Here is a 19,817-nt window from a genome sequence, read left to right on the forward strand (position 1 = left end):
ATGGAGAGAAAAGAGTAGTTTGCCATTTTACCAAAAGTGCTGATTTTCGTTAAGGTGACTCGGGGAGTACTACACACCGTGTTATTTTTCCTATCTTTTGTCTCTTTCTAGCATTATTACCTCGTAATTTTCGAGCGGTGTATTTCGGTCTTCAGAGAAAAGAGAAAATCACATTAGAGAGGTTAAAAAAGTTATTCTATTTATTATTTATTCAGATTAAGGCCGGAGTGGCTTCTGCACTATGCATAAAAGTCGTGTATACGTGAACGAAAGTCTGACATCTGAAGCTGCAGCATTGCACATGAAAAAGGCAGGCAAGTTGGCATCAGTTAACAACTAACTAGGACTCGATTATGTAAAGACTACGGCGGTGGTGCTCAAGTGATGCAGTATGCAGAATATCTGGAAAAACTTTCGTAAACATCATTCAGACGTCCACATTCCTGGATTGCTGGAAGCATGCGAAGGTTCTGCCACTGAAGAAGCATCTGTTTCTGCACTGCATCACCAATCTACGTCCAATTAGTAAACGTTATGCTTTGTCGAAAGCTTTTGAAAAGCTCCTTAAACAGCAAATGACAGCATACATTGAAGACAACAGGCTTTTGTCCGATTTCCAGGTAGGATTTCGCCGCGGGCAAAGTATCTAAACCGCAGTTCTTCGAGTGTATGGTGACCTGGGAATCACCGTCGATAAAAGAGGCTCTGGTATATTGCTGTTACTGGACTTCTCCAAGAATTTTGTTACCATCCCTCACAACAAATTAGTGGATAAACGTCAAACTCAGTTCGACTTCTCACCTGACGCTGTAAACCTAATGGGGTCGTATCTGTATGGCAGAACACAAACGGTTTTCTGTGGCGATTGTTGCTCTGACAGCCTTGAGGCTTAGTCCTTGGTCCACTACTCTTTAGTTGTAACATCAACGATCAGCCAACGGTACTGGAGTACAATTTTTTGCTGATGATGTTGAGCTTTATATTACTCGGCTTGGCCCTTGCGCACGAGATCTTGTCAGAATGGGGAATGAGGACCTTGAACATTTGGCAGACTGGTCACGGCGAAGCAATTTTCGAGTAAATCCAGCTAAAAGCAAGGCCAAGTTGACGTCGTATTGTTGGTGGATTTACTCCACCCGTTCCTGGAATCGTAAGGGATGGACTGATTACCCATCAATGTGGCAAGATTTATGCCAGCCTGCGCTCGCTGTACTGCTGTACCTCCGCTGCCTCGTCGTCTATCAAGCTGAAGCTCTTCAAATCGCTGTTTCTGCCGCATTTCATGTTTGGCAATACGTATATTGCATGTCCATCCGAGTGCAAACACTTTAGAATGACTTTGAGTGGCGCTAAACTGCTGTGTGCGCTTGGTGACAGCTTAGTCTCCTGGATTAAACCGCGCGATCGTGTGAGTCACCTGCAACGTAACCTTATTGGATGCCCATTGAAATAATTCTATGCGCATCGCTCCTGCTTTTTTTCTGAGAAACTTGGTGACAACTCAGTCTGCTGCGATACTTCATGGGAGGCTAATTCAGTCCCGTGGTAGACGTTTGCAGAATCTTGTGGTCCCGGCTAACAATACGCTACGCTATGCTAGTTCGCTGTTCGTTCGAGATGCGGTATACTGAAATTCGTTACTGCCCGTTGTAAAACGTTCTTCGTTTATACAGTTTTGTATCTTTTTCAAATCAGAGGTAATAATTTTTAAAAGATTTATATCTTACACTACTGGACAATAATAAACAAACAAGTAAACATTTTCTCCATGCCTACCTGTGCATTCATGTCGCCGATGACGATTTTGACGTCCCGCAGTGGGTATCCACTGTGTGACTGCTCCAGCTGTGGATAGAACGCTGCTTCTTCATGGTTTGACAGTCTTCTTTTAATTAGGGTAATTCGCCAAATGTTGAACGGCTAATTTCTTCGCCTATTGTTAAACGCACGTGCATTTCTTATGGGCGTTCAACAATAGGCAAGAAATTTAGTCGTTCAACATTTGGCGGTTTCCCCTATCATTATTAACTGCAAGGTTTCTATTTTTTGCATTCGTCTATCATAAGACTAACACTTAAAAATTCCTTACCCTAGAGCGCCCTAGAGCTGATCGGGAATCGAACTCAGCCACCTTCAGCACGGCCTTGCTTTGTAGATGTGCAGCTGTGCATTTCATTGCCAAGCTTATTTAGGTTATCAAAGATTTGTTTAGATTTTTTTCTTCTTTTTTTGTGAAGCGCAAACATCTTTGGCGACGAAAATTGCATCAATCACTCTTCTCGCTTATACATAGATCGCCGTTTTCCCTATCCCTGTGTCACGTTCCTAGAGGAAGGCGAACAAACAAGGGCTCAGCCTTATGGTATCCGATGCAAGAGTGCATCCTCTGTGGGATACCTCGGAAAATATGAGCTCATTTCGAAAACGTCTTATGCCCGTGTTTACTCTCTGCTGTTGGAAGATGAAAATTCAGAGATATGTGGAAGTGCTTATATCAGAAATAGAAAGAAATGGAACTGTGAAAGTGAAACATAGGTGCTACATAATACTGTTGGTACGTACCATATATCGACGGTTTCGTTCAGTACTTGCACAACTTAACATTTTTCGCTTTTTACTTTTTGATGTATATCCACGAAATAAAAAAAAGCCAAAAAAATGCAATGGCGGGCATAGAAAAGCTTACAATTAATAACTGAGGAAATGCTAATAGAATAGAAGAAGAAACATTTCGGAACAGCGGCCAATAGAAAAATTCTGGACCATTATGAAGGAGCTCCTAGTGTGGGGATATAATGCCAATAAGAAGAATAAGAAGAAGAATAATGAGATATGTAACATTTTTAAGACTTAATTTACATTTAACAGTTACACCTTCCAAGCAGTGTTTAATTTGTACGTTTTGCCTTTCTCGTACAAAGTTGTACCGAAAGGCTATAGGATTACTCCAAAATGAACTTTTGATAGAAGGCTCGGACACCCATAGTATTATATACCGATCGACTCAGCTCGATAAACCGAGGTGATGTCTGTATGTATGTGTGTGTCTGTGTATGTGTATAACACACATAACACATTACACACTTTTTGGAACTTAGCATTTTTTTTCTTTATTAAAGAGGCTTTCAGCCCTTGGCTGGTTCACCTCTGAGGAACTTACATTACCCGATTTACTGGCAACAAGTTGCATTCGACATAGTTTGCTATTGAAAATTGATCCGATCCGACATTGCATTTGGGAATTATTGAAATCAAAATCGAAAAAAATGAGATGTGGTGGAAATGCATAGTAATTAAGACACAAAACATGCAAAATGATAGAAAAACATGCTATCAATTCCCCTAAAGTGCTTTTGAGACCTTCCTTATGTATTTTTTTCAATACATTTTACGATGCATCATCGCCGCTAGGTGGATTAATCTGTTTTTTTTTGTTATGCTCGATAATCGTAATAAACAAAGTAAAAAAAAAAATAAAAAAAATCCGTTTTTCGGACTAAAATTACGCTCATCCGCAGCTATCCGCAGCTGGATTCTCGTTCCGCAGATAGTATAGACCCCAAACTAAACTGTGGTGGTAGTCTCTTGAGACTGCTCGGCCCTGCTCGTTAGATATATTTAGTCAAACTTAGGCAAAATTATACAATTTTTCAATAATTGCTCAATTTTTGTCAATTTTTATTACCCGTGTACTCTCAACAACATACTCATTTTATAGTTTAGACAATGAGTTCATCACAGGAGATGAATACACAGCTGAGTGTTTCAATCTGCCCAGTTTATGGACGAGAAGAAGGCGGGGGTGAAAAATTCATTTTCGATGCAAAACATAAACAAACCTGGCTCTCCCATACTAAAATCCAAGATGGCTGAATCGTGAATTTGGCAGGTTGGAACACCTAGTGGTGTATTCATCTTGGTCTGGACCAAGATGAATACACCACTAGGTGTTCCAATCTGCCAAATTCACGATTCAGCCATCTTGGATTTTAGTATGGGAGAGCCAGCCGGTTTGTTTTCGTTTTGCACTGAAAATGAATTTTTCACCCACGCCTTCTTCTCTTTCACAAACTTGGCAGATTGGAGCACCTAGTACTGTATTCATCTTGGTGTCGCCCTTTTCGGATTGTTGTGTCCAAGATGAATACACCACTAGGTGTTCCAATCTGCCAAATTCACGATTCAGCCATCTTGGATTTTAGTATGTACTGAAAATGAATGTTTCACCCCCGCCTTCTTCTCTTCCACAAACTTGGCAGATTGGAGCACCTAGTACTGTATTCATCTTGCATCCGTCTATCAAATGGTATACAAGACATGTAATTCAAAGCAAGTAAATTTTTCAATTTTTGACCACCACTATCCCCATAGTGGGATACGTGGTAGCGTGAGCTCCGCGCTCACAGAAAGCCAGTGTTCGATTCTCGTCTGGAACTGTATGAATTTCGTTTCAATTATACTGTTGTGTAAAAAAAAGATAGCTGACTTTTTCACATTTCTATGTTTACGCTAAATTTTAATGAATTTCACCCAACGGAAAAGATAAAGCAATTTGAATGTGTGTGGATTTTAAAAGGTTCACCGTTTACCTGCAACATTCTTATCTTTGATTTGTGCTCAAAATTGTTTCAGTCGCCCCCGTCTTTACCAACTCGTACTCGTAAATCGAGTCAAGTTTGAGGCACAGGCTTAATGTCGAGGTCCAGAACCGCTTCTGTAAAGCTAAAAAAAGTGTGATGTTGTTGTGGGACCAGCACTAAATTGAATTCCAACTTCCGACGTTTTATTCTTGAACTTAATTCCGATATAATGACTGTAAAAATAAAATTAGAGTTTGATACTAGCACATTATCGGAAGAGCGCCCTGAAGTGTGGAAAATGACTTCCGAACTTCAATTTTGTGCCAAGGACATTGTCAGCGACAAAAACAAGTTCGATTTTAGTGTCAGATAACCCCGTGTAGGGTTGCATATTTTTTTTATTTTCTGTTTGAATTTCATCGGAAGTGGGCCCTGTTGCCAGTTCATCAGCGTTATATAAACAGTTTGGGTCTACATGCAAAATACCAACACTGCAGGTACAACTTTGAAAATCGAAATTTCGATTGCTTTATTTGGTACAAATAATTCACTACCCAAATATGCACTTTCCTATATATTTTGACTTAGAGTACGTCCTTGTTTTTTGGTTGCCTTTTAATCTTGTTCATTTCTAGTTAGTTTTCCATCTCCCATATATTTGAAAGCATATGTACTGAATGAAACAAAAATGTCAAGTCATCCAATTCTTTTATTTTTCGTCAAAATATTTTCACAGTAGAATTCGGATAACGCTAAAATGTCAGTTTAGTTTCTTATGTCTAGTTTCTTAATCATTTATGAATTATCGAAATAAAGCATGTGCTTTAACGAATTACTTAGCCATCATTGTTGCGCCTGAGCTTAAATTTTATTCAATACAGTATCTTCTCAAATGCAGTTGGACCATAATATGAGCTAATTCGATATTTCCTTCTCTTTATTGATTCGCATTTTCCTTACCCGTATCTGATTGCAGTCTTGTTTGAAAAATAAGTCACGCTTACGGCGGTTCGTGTAGCATGGGAAAGGAGATTCAAATGCACCAGATTCATAAATTAATTTGAAGGAAATTTCATTAAAAAGACAAGGAAAATGTAATGAAATATGACCCACTAGTTTTGTGTGAGGTTTGAATTCTAGTTTCTAAAAGATTTAAGAATGCGCTTTGCTCTATTTTTCCCCAACAGCATATGCTGCAGTACCAAAGCATGGCGGTACGCGTGATAGCACGATTCCTAAGTACTTTGTCACATATTAATGATATTATTGATCTACTTCCCGTTCTATGCGAAAACTTGTTGTCAGTGCAGCCTGGAGCGCTACTCGTACAAGTTGCACTCCCCGACAATGGCATCAACGCTACTGGATATAATCTGGAGCCATTTCAATACGGTCCGTGCCATCCTGGCGGCAGCCGTTGCATTGAAGGGGAGATATCCTTCTTGCTGAATGCTGGGATCCACTTCGCTGCTGCCACAATGCTGTACTTTTTACAAGAGATTCACCTTTTGTGCAAATGAATTCGAGCATTACAAATTCAACTGCAAACGCGACAGCCTGGAAGAGCGCTAACCTGAACAGTGCTGCTGAGGCTAACTGTGATCAGCCGCCGCCGTTGGTGGCAGTGTGGCATCTTTTCCGAGAAAACACTCTAACGGTAGAAATTCTTCGGATGACAATATGGCAGTAAAAGGAAGCCTTGCTGGGAAGAATGGAATGGTAGAACGTGGAGTTGGAGAAAAGGTGTTAAATGAATGTAAAATATTAAAATAAGCTTAATTTATAGATGAATACTGTCGGTGTTAAATAGTAGAGGTCGTACACGACAGATTGAAGCTATTCTTTGTTTTTTTTAATCTATATATATAAAAATGAAATGGTCTGTTTTCGTATCCGCATAACTCGAAAACGGCTGGATGGATTTTCTTCATTTCTTCAGCAGATATGTTCGTTACCGTTTCCGACGGGTTTATATGATATTTCCTCGTGCGAAAATTACACTTGTGCAAATAGTAAAAAACTAAAATTAGGATTCAAATGGAAATTTCACATGGGCATTTTCGCCTACTACGCAGGACAACGTCTGCCGGGTCGACTAGTAAAATATAGAAGTCATTTTATTTTTTATTTATTTTTAGTATTAAACAAACTAATTGTAGTTAAACAAAACTGTTCTCCATGTTTGATGTGTCTTTCAGACAATCCAAGAAATTGAGTTCCCCTGGAAATGGACGAGCGCCCCGATTCTGATATTGCAGCATCCTCGGATAGCATCCAGTACGACAGGCTCAAATATGCTGACCCGGAAGCGCTGATGCGTCATCTGTACTACGCATGTATGAGGAATGTCACCAGTAACAGTGGTGGTTCTTCCGCTGGACAAGGTAAGATTTGAACGTCTAATAGTTACCCGTTAGCAAAAAATTTTGAAAAAAAAACTTCTTATTGCGCTACCGTCAAAATTGAAACGGCGTCGAGTCAAGTTCATATTACAGTTATCTATTTCCAAGTATACAGGAATTATTAGATAAAGACCCACCCACAACTGTAACTAACACAAGCTGATTTTGCTCTACAAGTATGGGGCAAACATAAACATATTTTTTCTAAGGCTGCGTGCTGATTTCCCGATTTTAACTCAAATTGAATTTAAAAGTGACACTTGAACAATTCCCAAATAACGCTGCTTCAACTTTTTGAATTTCTTCAGGATTTTTTTTAGTAATTCCTTCAAGAATATCTTCTGGAAGCATAAAGCGAATTATTTGTTTAAATCTATAGAGGGATTCCTCCAGGAGGGATTCCTCCTATAGAGGGATTTCTTCAGGAATTCCTCCAGAAGTTCCACCAGGAATTCCTCCAGAAGTTCCTCCAGGAATTCCTCCGGAAGTTCCTCCAGGAATTCCTCCGGAAGTTCCTCCAGGAATTCCTCCGGAAGTTCCTCCAGGAATTCCTCCGGAAGTTCCTCCAGGAATTCCTCCGGAAGTTCCTCCAGGAATTCCTCCGGAAGTTCCTCCAGGAATTCCTCCGGAAGTTCCTCCAGGAATTCCTCCGGAAGTTTCTCCAGGAATTCCTCCGGAAGTTTCTCCAGGAATTCCTCCGGAAGTTCCTCCAGGAATTCCTCCGGAAGTTCCTCCAGGAATTCCTCCGGAAGTTCCTCCAGGAATTCCTCCGGAAGTTCCTCCAGGAATTCCTCCGGAAGTTCCTCCAGGAATTCCTCTGGAAGTTCCTCCAGGAATTCCTCCGGAAGTTCCTCCAGGAATTCCTCCGGAAGTTCCTCCAGGAATTCCTCCGGAAGTTCCTCCAGGAATTCCTCCGGAAGTTCCTCCAGGAATTCCTCCGGAAGTTCCTCCAGGAATTCCTCCGGAAGTTCCTCCAGGAATTCCTCCGGAAGTTCCTCCAGGAATTCCTCCGGAAGTTCCTCCAGGAATTCCTCCGGAAGTTCCTCCAGGAATTCCTCCGGAAGTTCCTCCAGGAATTCCTCCGGAAGTTCCTCCAGGAATTCCTCCGGAAGTTCCTCCAGGAATTCCTCCGGAAGTTCCTCCAGGAATTCCTCCGGAAGTTCCTCCAGGAATTCCTCCGGAAGTTCCTCTAGGAATTCCTCCGGAAGTTCCTCCAGGAATTCCTTCGGAAGTTCCTCCAGGAATTCCTTCGGAAGTTCCTCCAGGAATTCCTTCGGAAGTTCCTCCAGGAATTCCTCCGGAAGTTCCTCCAGGAATTCCTCCGGAAGTACCTCCAGGAATTCCTCCGGAAGTACCTCCAGGAATTCCTCCGGAAGTACCTCCAGGAATTCCTCCGGAAGTTCCTCCAGGAATTCCTCCGGAAGTTCCTCCAGGAATTCCTCCGGAAGTTCCTCCAGGAATTCCTCCGGAAGTTCCTCCAGGAATTCCTCCGGACGTTCCTCCAGGAATTCCTCCGGAAGTTCCTCCAGCAGTTCCTCCGGAAGTTCCTCCAGGAATTCCTCCGAATGTTCCTCCAGGAATTCCTCCGGAAGTTCCTCCAGGAATTCCTCTTGAAGTTCCTCCAAGAATTCCTCCGGAAGTTCCTCCAGGAATTCTTCAGGAAGTTCCTCCAGGAATTCCTCCGGAAGTTCCTCCAGGAATTCCTGCGGAAGTTCCTCCAGGAATTCCTCCGGAAGTTCCTCCAGGAATTCCTCCGGAAGTTCCTCCAGGAATTCCTCCGGAAGTTCCTCCAGGAATTCCTCCGGAAGTTCCTCCAGGAATTCCTCCGGAAGTTCCTCCAGGAATTCCTCCGCAAGTTCCTCCAGGAATTCCTCCGGAAGTTCCTCCAGGAATTCCTCCGGAAGTTCCTCCAGGAATTCCTCCGGAAGTTCCTCCAGGAATTTCTCCGGAAGTTCCTCCAGGAATTCCTCCGGAAGTTCCTCCAGGAATTCCTCCGGAAGTTCCTCCAGGAATTCCTCCGGAAGTTCCTCCAGGAATTCCTCCGGAAGTTCCTCCAGGAATTCCTCCGGAAGTTCCTCCAGGAATTCCTCCGGAAGTTCCTCCAGGAATTCCTCCGGAAGTTCCTCCAGGAATTCCTCCGGAAGTTCCTCCAGGAATTCCTCCGGAAGTTCCTCCAGGAATTCCTCCGGAAGTTCCTCCAGGAATTCCTCCGGAAGTTCCTCCAGGAATTCATCCGGAAGTTCCTCCAGGAATTCCTCCGGAAGTTCCTCCAGGAATTCCTCCGGAAGTTCCTCCAGGAATTCCTCCGGAAGTTCCTCCAGGAGTTCCTCCGGAAGTTCCTCCAGGAATTCCTCCGGAAGTTCCTCCAGGAATTCCTCCGGAAGTTCCTCCAGGAATTCCTCCGGAAGTTCCTCCAGGAATTCATCCGGAAGTTCCTCCAGGAATTCCTCCGGAAGTTCCTCCAGGAATTCCTGCGGAAGTTCTTTCAGGAATTCCTCCGGAAGTTCCTCCAGAAATTCGTCCGGAAGTTCCAGTACCAATTGTGCTTATCTCCTGTATGGGGTACCTCCCGCAAGTCCAGATGGTCACTATTCCGAACATATCCGTAACCCAACTGCTATGTTTAGCAGGGATACGGTACTGGTCGGACAGCAAGGCAACATCGGTGTACCGACTGATGTAGCAGCGCTTGCGCTGCCTCACAGTGGTTGAGATTTTTCTGAGCTACTTGCATGACCGAGCCCGTCTGGAGGCCGGACAGCCCTGCCCACCGGATGGGTGTTTGTTGTATGTGTCGGGATTGGATTACCTCTACTGGGCATAGGGCTCTCACATGGACCGCATCACCCAGCACCTCTCCTGCCAACTTTTTATACGTGGAACTCTTCCACGCAGCATCCCGCTTCAGCACGAGGATCATCTCCCTTCTGCGTTATGCGGATGCAGTTGACATCATCCCTTAGGCCAGTGAGCTTTTTATCGCCCCGCAAAGCCTTCAGAACGTCAGGATAGCTCTTACCATCAGCCATGGGCGGCTCCTCCGACCTGCCACGCTTTTTTGTATCGCCTGCCCTTGGCGATCGGTGGGGCGACCTGCTAAGGCCACTTCGTCTGGCGACGGGATCCATCCTCTCGTCAGACTCTTCTTCCTCTCCACTCAAATTTGTTTTTTTTTTTGGTTTGGTCGACATTTTGGTCCCACGAGTCGCGCGAGAAAATAGGTCCGCCACGCCAGAGCTCCGCAATAACGTGGTAAGGGAACGCTATACTGTGGGGGGTGCCCAGGTACCCCACAGGCTCCGTTAGCGGCCTGCTATTTATTTCACCCCTCAGACCATGCATCCTCTTGGCACGGGTCAATGGGACAGGATTCCCGTGGAATGCAACTTATTGCAAACAAATCGGATCAAGATAAGTGCCTAAAAGATGAGTGAGTTTTATTTTGCGCACATACATACACACACGCACACACATATACACAAACAGACATCATCTCAATTCGTCGAGCTGAGTCGATTGGTATATAACACTATGGGTCGCCGAACCTTTTATCACAAAATCGTTTTGGAAGTGAATAAATGGCCTTTTCGTTACACGTTGGTGTACGAGAAAGACAAAAATGATATTTGCATCATGGCATAATAGTAATGAATGACAATATAGGTAAGGTATTACGTTAATAAACCTTATCAATACTCTTCCAACATTGTGTATCTGCGTTATGACACGATAATAGAAAAAAAATTCATCATGTTGTCAATCAATATCCTGATTTCTGATGCGCGGTTGATGATGCACAGCATTCACCTACATACGTTAATTGCATACGTTCAGCTCTTCATTTTGAATGCGAAATAATTGGTGCATGATCCACCAATGATCAAAGTAGATTACCTCAATTAATAAGTTTCCCGACATGTCCAATAGAGTAAACAAGCAATAAACATCAGATGGATTCGATGGATGACATGGGTTTTTATCTCCTATGGACTTTGTTTTTTTTTTCAGCAAACGGTAATTTATCACCAGAAATGATTTATTATCGTTTTTGGAAGTAGAGCATCAAAAAATGAAAATTTTTATTGTGAGTTTGTGTACATGCACTGAGGATGAATATATTGTACTTGCCAACAACGAAGTTGACCTATCTGATCACATGGCTGACTATGGCGTCACTATACTAATGCCGTGCTTGCTGTAGAGCTCCGTAATCGTCGGTTTTGTTCATTAAGTATTCAGGAAGAATTTCCCTTAACAAATCAGGATTTCACTTAACAATGCAAAAGAACTTTCTTTAGGAATTTAGAAAAACTTCGAAATTGAAAAAAATAAAAATCATTGGAAATTCATAAGAAATTTTCTTGGAAATTCAAAAATATTTCCCTAAGAAATTCTAAACAGATTCATTTGAATCCTTAAAAAATTAATCTTCAGAGTAATTTCCTTTGAAAATTCTGAATTCCCTTGAGAATTCATAAAAACTTTACTTGGAATAATATTTTTGTTCCTTATTAGAGACGATATGTGAGCACATTTGAAGATTTTCGAAAAGCATCGTTAAATTCAAAAGTTCGCTGAGGACGCTTCTCTTCTTCCTCTGCATACAAAACATGGAGGCGCCTGGTATTTTAGAGATCAGTGTCGCAAAGGCGTTCTGCCCCGCACAATCTTTGATGCTTCAATTGTAGTTTATTGTAGCTATATGATAATCCAACTCAACATCTAGCTTGCTCAAACATGTAACGTATGTGGGTATACAATTTCCAAATTCTCGTAGCTTCCGCCGTAACGAGTGGCATTGTAATGAGAGATTAGAAAACTTCGAAACGCTTTAAATTTCGTGCACCAGCTAGTAGCTATTTTTCCTGTTTCATCTCAATAGGAGTTATAGGTTGAAAATTCATTGAGATGTCCTTGCAGATTACAAAAGTTTCAGTTCGTGTGTGTGTGTGTGAAAAACTAATTTTGCGGTCGGTAACTCACATTAGGCACTTCGGCTCTCGTTTGAACGGTTTGCGGTTTCTCAGCACAACCGTTTATCTGCAAGCCATCTGAGCGGTATGGGTGAAAGCTAGCCCTGGGGCCATCAAGTGGTTACCAAGTTCAAGTTAACAAATCAAGCAAACAAATGCCTCTATCGGTTCTTGGTACCTTAGACTGGACCAGAAAGCATTCTTAGTTTTGGGCGTCGTGGAACAAATATAATCAAATTAATTTACAGACTATTTTTTTTTACTTTTTACTAGCAGACCCGACGAACTTCGTTTCGCCTAAAATTGATTTCTTCTCTGATTAGTTCTCGCGATATGCCGAAATTTCTGTTTCATTTGTATGGTAGCCCTCCTTTCCAAAAGGGGGAGGGGTCTCGAACCATCTTAAGAACCTTCCCCGGCCCCAAAAACCTCTGCATCCCAATTTTCACGCCGATCGGTTCAGTAGTTTTGGAGTCTATAAGGTTCAGACAGACAGAAATTCATTTTTATGTATATAGAAGAAGAAGATTAAAGATTCATTATGTTGGATTACCCAACAAACAATACTAACTGAATAAGCTAGTTTTTTTTAGCCGAAGAAGACTATTTTTGGCCATACAAGTGTTTAAATTACCTCCAATGTTTGTTGGTTATATTTGTTTATTAAGTTACATAAATTTAGTTTTCCAGTAAAATCAAATTAGAACACATGGCTGCATGCGTTGTTATTTTAAAGTAAATCTGAAGTTCTTTTTTTAAATAATTAATAATTCAAGTTTTATTTTCATTTTCCAAATCTTGTCACTCTCATACAATTCTAGGTCAGTCTACTTGACATGTATTACTGACACTGATGTGTTGCAGCTGCACGACATGCTACCATTCACCTCATGTGCACCAGTCTACACCAGTATGGAAGTTTCCATACTGTGCTTGAAGCCAAGTTGTGCGCCTTACAACGGTTGAAGACGATCTCCAGAAGATAGCATCCAGCGGTGGCCAGGGAGCGTTGCCGTTTGCTGATTTAATCAGAGCACAAGTTGAAACGGATAAGTTCTCCCACCCCTTGGAGACCGGGGAAATGGAATTGTTCTGTTTGACTTTGACATTTTTCAGTCGACTAAGGCGTTGTGAAAGGTGCATTTTTGATTCAATTGGGAGTTGTTAGGTGTGTCTATGTCTACATCCGAAGTAGCACGTATGCTAGTTCATAGAAGTGTTATTTTCTTTCCATTTCACATTAGTGCCAACCAAACTGGAGTCTATGTCGTTCTTTTGCTCTATAGTAGGGTGCGCTGATTGGATTCAAACCGCTTTCCACTATGTCCTAAATTGTTCTTAGTTTTCTTCGGTTTTCTTGTCGCAAATTAGAAACACGTTGAACGAGAGCTCAAAAAACAAAAACGTGGAAGAAATTCAATTTGCGAATCGCGTTGGAACAAAATTGTAAATGGCGTGTCGTAGTGCCAGAAAGGTTTCCAAATAGTTACAATCGGTGACTGGCAAATTGGAAAATGAGTTGACTGTGCGAAGCAGTAATTTGATTTACGCTGAGGAAGCGCTATTCGTTTGAAGAATTCGAGGACGGTAGCTCCGTTGATGGTGCAATCATGAAATGAAAGAATAACATGATTTGAGAGGGAAAACATGTTGCTAATTAGCAATATTTCTACTGTTGATAGTGTGTGGAAAATAGAAGGCATTGAGCATTGAACGATGTCGTGAATAATAGAGTACATAATGGGAGTACCATGGTACCATGCCACTTCATATTTCGAACGCATTCAAAAATGAAGTCCACCATATTTGCTTGGAAGGTTTTTCACTGGAAATGTTTTAATAAGTTCATCTAAAGAAGGTTCTTTCGTCATTTATGCGTGTATCCATCTGCATATTAAATTTGGATGATTCTGTTTCAAATCAAAGCTCGCAAGTTAGTGTGCTTTTGATCGTATTTTTGTTTAACAGGCAAGTGTTTCTCGAGATCGAGTTTGCATTTGATCATGTTTTCGATCAATACGCAAAACGGTCACGCGATGCGGAATATTTTGTTCTGTTTTGTGCGGTCGGTAAGTAGGTAACCCATAGTGGGAGAGCTAAGCATGTTTCAACGCTACCACTACCACTTTCTGAGAAATACATCTGAAAGCAATTTATCTCTTTTTTACGAGGAGTATACTTATGATGCTACAGAATCAGGATTTCTCAAAAGTTTCTAGTGGAAATTTCGAAGAATATCTCGACTAAATTTCTAAAAATTTCAAAAGGATCTTTCCGAGGAAATCTCGAGAAATTCGTCAAAATAATCTCGATGAATTTTCGTACCAAGATTTGAAGAACTCTACGTGGAATTTCCAATAAATTTTTCAAAAAATATTTCGAAGAAAATTTCATAAACTTGTGAAGAAATTACCAGGAGGATTTCGAAGAATTTTTGCAAGAAAATACTAAGAAATTGCTGAGATAAGTTTGCTGAGGAAATACTGAAGAGTTCGTCGAAGAAATTTCCCATAATCGAATAAATTATCCTTAAATATTTATACATGATGATCACTGCATTCCTCAATGCACAAAACTGTTTTACGTAGTTTTCGTCGAGCGGACGTGAATTTTTTATCCCTTATTTCAGAAGCACCTTGAATCCACGTAACGCGACACTATATTTTTGTACGTTGAGTAACTTCATGAAAAATGCTCCGATTTTGGATCTTAATACACGAAAAGTATGCTATTGACGAGTACTAAGAGAATCCTAAATATTACTTTTCCAATGTTTGTACTTTTTGTATAGTATGTACGACTATTTTCGTAACGCGACACCATTTCAATGTCACTGTTTTTGAAGTGCAAATATTTGTTTAAAATAAACAAAATTTTCGATGGAGCACATTGTACAAATTTGATTATGGGGTCTTTTTTCATACTAAAAGTCTGCTACTTTAATTAGCTATTAAAAAATGTTCCCAAATCATTTTCCAGTGGATGTAGGACGTAGGACTTGACGAGGTTGACGTAGGACTTACGTCTTTCTTTACTATACTGGGTGTCATTTAGATTTTTGGAAACCGAGAGCGTTACGCTGAAAGGGAAGATTTCGAACGTTACTAGCGCCTTTATCTTTCGATGGATTTAAAAGATTTATTGTGGATTTAATCGAAGGTTGGATTCCATCCCTGAATACACCGGCAATTCTATAAATTAAGGTTGATATTTACCTAAATGGCAACATTTTGATTTATCTTTGAATTCTGATAATTCTGGCAAGCTATAGTTCAATGCCTGAATTAGCAACGCGTTGATTTAAAGATTTTAATTTGAAAAAGATTGATCAACTACAACTTCTGTCAAAATTATTTATATTTGTAATTAATTAAATATTTATCTTCCATAATTATTTCAACTTTTTTTCTCTGGTGGATACGAGCCTTAAAAATCAAAATCATAACAAATCAACCAAATGAAAATTGTCCAAAACAAAATCTCAAATCAAAACATAAACAATATCGTAGTGCAAATAAATACAATTTTATTTCGTATCCGCAACGAACTCTCTGTTTCCATGTAAGTAAAATTATATCCTTATTAATAAATTATATAGCTTTATGTTTTACCTATAGAATGGAAACTTCTGACAGTGAAATCGAAAGTGGCGAACCAAGGATTTCGAAGAAAAGAAAGCCGATCTGGATCCATTCACTGAGGTTGAATTCCTTGACTTGAGTAATTTATCCGGGACCGGTTTTGAAGACGTTTCCGAGAGCGATCTCCTAGCCATTTCGGCGAATGAAAACAGTTTTCCACCAACTCAGCAAAAGGAAAACAGTGGATCTCTTCTTAATATGACGTCAGTGTACCCATCGGTCACTTCAAGAACAAGCAGTTCCATTTCGTTGGTGTGTTTTATATTCGTTTATTCCGATCGCAGCATTTGACAGATCCGATACTTCACAAGGATGTGTACGGAAATTGTATCAGGAGTGTGATGACGTGCATCTGGGAAGCATCCAAAAACTCCATTGCGCGAGAGATAAAGGTGGTGTACAATGACAATGAACAACTTTTAAGATGGTCTACTAAAGAATGCCCAGATGAGACAGATTTGGATAAATTCGTGTTACTGAAGCACGAGAAAAACAAGAAGTTCTATTCCATGGAAGACATTCGGGATAACGCCAAACTTTTGACTCATTGGCGAGGAAAGCGGATTCAAGTGCATGTGTTTAAGTACTCTCACTCTATTGCTACTCTATCCATGTGGGAGAAGGTCAACAAAGGACTGCTGCATCCGGAACGTAAAGATAAAACTGGTGCTCCAGCAACGGAGGAAGTGTTTGGGTATGTTCAGCAGCTAAAAGAGATTCATTCTCACTATACTGCACTGTTTTCGTCGTGGGAACGATGGGCGAATTTCATTCTCTCGCAACCTGCTGACCGACGTCAAAGGCTAATGAAAGAGGCCCCTCCCGACGAGTATCTCCACTTGTTCCGTGCTGCACCAGTTTCTGAAGCTAATCTGTTAAGCAACACTCGCTATGGACTACATGTAGCGAACAATATTACTGACAGTATTTCAACAGCAGTGAATAATTAATTTGTGCATCAAAGTAGACTCAATTGTGGACAGCGTGAACCAGATTCAAAAGGAGATGCATTGTCTTAAAACGCGGGTGGACACTTCTCGTTCAATGTTGGATGCTATGCAAGAATCTTTGCCACCGGAAGAAACACAGTTCAGTGTGAAGCTGGCATCACTTGTCACAGACATGCCTGATATCGATCATAATGATTAGTTTTCAATGTGCGCCATGATTGGTTTTGATTACTTATGTGAACTTTTGAAATAAAACAATTTGATTGTAGTTTTTTGTGGTTTTATTTGAAGCCATTATTCGAATATTTATGTAACCAAATAATCACAATTCGGTTATTTAAGCTTGTCCAACCGAAGGATCAAAATTCCTCCTGCATACCCGCACTTCCGAAAAAGACCCGTACATGGGTGAATCATGAATTTAGTGAGGGCGGCAGCAACAGTTAGGGACAGGGGAGTTTTGTCATTTTCCTTATAGTGACGTCTCAAGAACCGTTTCACCAATCCGAAAATAATCTCGATCGGATTATAGAACGGGCAATATGCTGGCAGAAATATTGGGATAATGCCAATTGATCTTAAATACATCACAATATTTTTATCGCAATGTATACGAGCACCATCCATAATCCAAACTGAATGTTTTCCAGGGTACTTATTAACCATACCACTGTGAAGAGCCATTTTAACACAGCAGTCGATAAATTTCTTCCTGTTAAAAGTGCCTTCTGTTTCGTAAGATTCAAGTATTCCCGTTTGACCCATGAAGCAGAGACATGAAACTCGTGGCTTGCGTTGAAATTCCCCTCGGTAAATGAGGCTCTGCCCAACACGCCCATAACCTCGATTTCGGAGCATTTCTCGGCTGGCAAATGCAACCTCATCCAAAAACACAAGTTGTTCCACACTCCACGGGAAGCTGTTTAGTTCGTTGGAGAAGCGCATTATGTCTTCCTGTCGAATTTGAAGAGCTCTTCTCTCTAATGCTTTCCAGGACATCTTATGAGCATGAAGAATAAGGCACACGGAAGCTGCACTAATTGAAACACCAAAATGCTCAAAGAAAAGTTGACGTGCCTCACTCAAATACAGCACAGGGCGCCTGGTGTACAAGTACAAAGTCCATTGTCGTTTGGTTTTATCAAACTTGGAGAACACAGATGTCCTCTGAGATTTCGTTAGAGATCCATCCCGTTCGTAGGCAGCAATCCATGACGATATAGTGGTTTTCGATTTATGATAAAGTATGCCTAGTTGGGAACGAGATAGTCCCAAGAAATAATAATCATACAAGCAGTAATACTTGGTATTGACACTAGCTTGCTTGTTCCGTACATTGTTTAGAATTATATTCTCCATATCCTGTCCTGTTTAGGCTTATTCCCACAGAAACTAAATAAATATAAATCGAAATACCAAGAATGAACACTTGTTAATAATCAACAATAATTGCTTGTATGAAATGTAACGTTAAAATGACAACGTGATGACAGAAAGTATTGTCAAATCGTCGACCGGCTATTTCAACGTTGATTTCCAGGACCGGCGATTTTAATTCGTCGGGTCCAGTTTGCAATTCAACGTACAATATATATCAATCGACTCGGACACTCTCCAGCAATTTGCCAATTTTATTGAAACTTAAGATTGTAAACGATAAGCTATTGAAAATTTCAATTCACGTCAAAGCCAGTAAAAAATTATATGTAGCCAATCCCGTGCCTTCCTAACACAGACATCAGAATGCTGTGAGTCCATTGGCGTAACTACCTCCGATGCCTAGGGGGGGGCTATAGCCCCTTTATATTTTTTCTCGAAATTGACCCTCTTTTTGAAAATTCTCGAACATTTTAACATCTCATCATCAAGTTATCAGCGGTAATGTGACAAATGCAGTCCAACCACCTAAGGCAATTGCGGATCCATCACACTCATTCATATTATTCTCTTTTCTCAAGCACGTGCTCGTGTGCTCACAGCAACAACTCACAGTCTATGTTTAATTGCGCTCGACTAGCGTCAGGCAGTGGATATATTTGCATACTTCATAAATATTCTATCTATCTCAAATGAAAAAAAAATCTTCCAAGAATTCTGATGAGAATCCTTTAGTGATCCTGACTGGAATGTTCCAGGGACTCTGACGGACATCTCTAGATATTTCGACGAGAATACCGATGGGAGCCTCCAGGGATCATGAAGGGAATCCACTAGAGATTTCGGAGGGAATGTTTCAGGAATTCCAACGGAAAATTTTCAGGGATTCCGACGAGAATGTATCAGGGATCCTTCACCCTCCAGGAATTTCGACGGGAATATTTCAGGAATTTGAAAGGAATATTCGAGGGATTTCGTCGAAAACCCTCCAGGAATTCCAATATGATGGTTCCAGGTATTTCATGAGCAATGTTCCAGGGATGAAGACGCATATCGTCGAAGGATTCCGAAGCAATCCGTCGAAGGATTTCGAAGCAAATCGTCGAGCGACTCTGAATTAATCCTTCAGTTATTTCGAAAAGAATCCTCCAGCGATCCCGAAGGGAATCCTCCAAGGATGTTGAAGCAAATCGTTGAGGGATTCCGATGCAAATCATCAAAGGATTTCGAAGCAAATCATCGAATGGTTCCAAAAAAATTTCATTTAGGGACTCTGAACAAAATCTATGAGAAATTCTGAAGCAAACCGTCGATGTATTCCAAAACGAAACGTCGAATGATTCTGAAGCAATTCTTCGTGGGATTCCGAAGCTAATCGTCAGCCGGATTCCTTATCGTCTAGAGATCCCAACGCAGATCATTTGCAAAACGTCGAGAGACTCCGAATTAAATCTTCAAAGGATTACGAAGCAAATCGCCGAAGGATTCTGATTTGTCAAGGAATTCCTAAACCAATCTTAAAACGAATCTGGAGATCTTCCGGAGCAAATCAACGAGAGATTCTAAAGCAAATCTTCCATGGATTTAAAGGGTATTTTTCACAGATTCCCAAGGGTATTGCTTAACAATACTGGAAAGAATCCAGTAGGAATTCTTCTGGATTACGATTGGAATACTTCGATGAATCCGAAAAGAATTATTTAGAGATTGAAGTAAGAATTCTTCTCGGATTCTGATGAGAATCCTTCTCGGATGCTGATGGGAATCTCTCTCAGAATTCAGAAAGAACCTAATTTTTTTCCACTCATTTCATTAAGTATGATAGAATGAATATGAGAGATAACTCTTTAGTCTTCAAACTTTTTCGGTAATTCATTATGCTATATGTTGCAAA

General features: G+C 40.8%; 1 protein-coding gene across 2 annotated transcripts in view; it reads left to right on the top strand.

Annotated features, from left to right (window-relative positions):
* Positions 1-19,817, top strand: part of LOC134220350 (calcitonin gene-related peptide type 1 receptor) — a 141,701-nt gene that overhangs the window by 31,610 nt on the left and 90,274 nt on the right. For both annotated transcript variants that reach the window (XM_062699384.1, XM_062699383.1), the window contains exon 2: positions 6,779-6,964. In XM_062699384.1, coding sequence (XP_062555368.1) covers positions 6,808-6,964 — 157 coding nt within the window. In that variant the 5' untranslated portion in view covers positions 6,779-6,807. The remainder of the gene's footprint in view (positions 1-6,778; positions 6,965-19,817) is intronic.

This window comes from Armigeres subalbatus, chromosome 3 (assembly GCF_024139115.2).
Source record: "Armigeres subalbatus isolate Guangzhou_Male chromosome 3, GZ_Asu_2, whole genome shotgun sequence".
NCBI lineage: Eukaryota > Metazoa > Arthropoda > Insecta > Diptera > Culicidae > Armigeres > Armigeres subalbatus.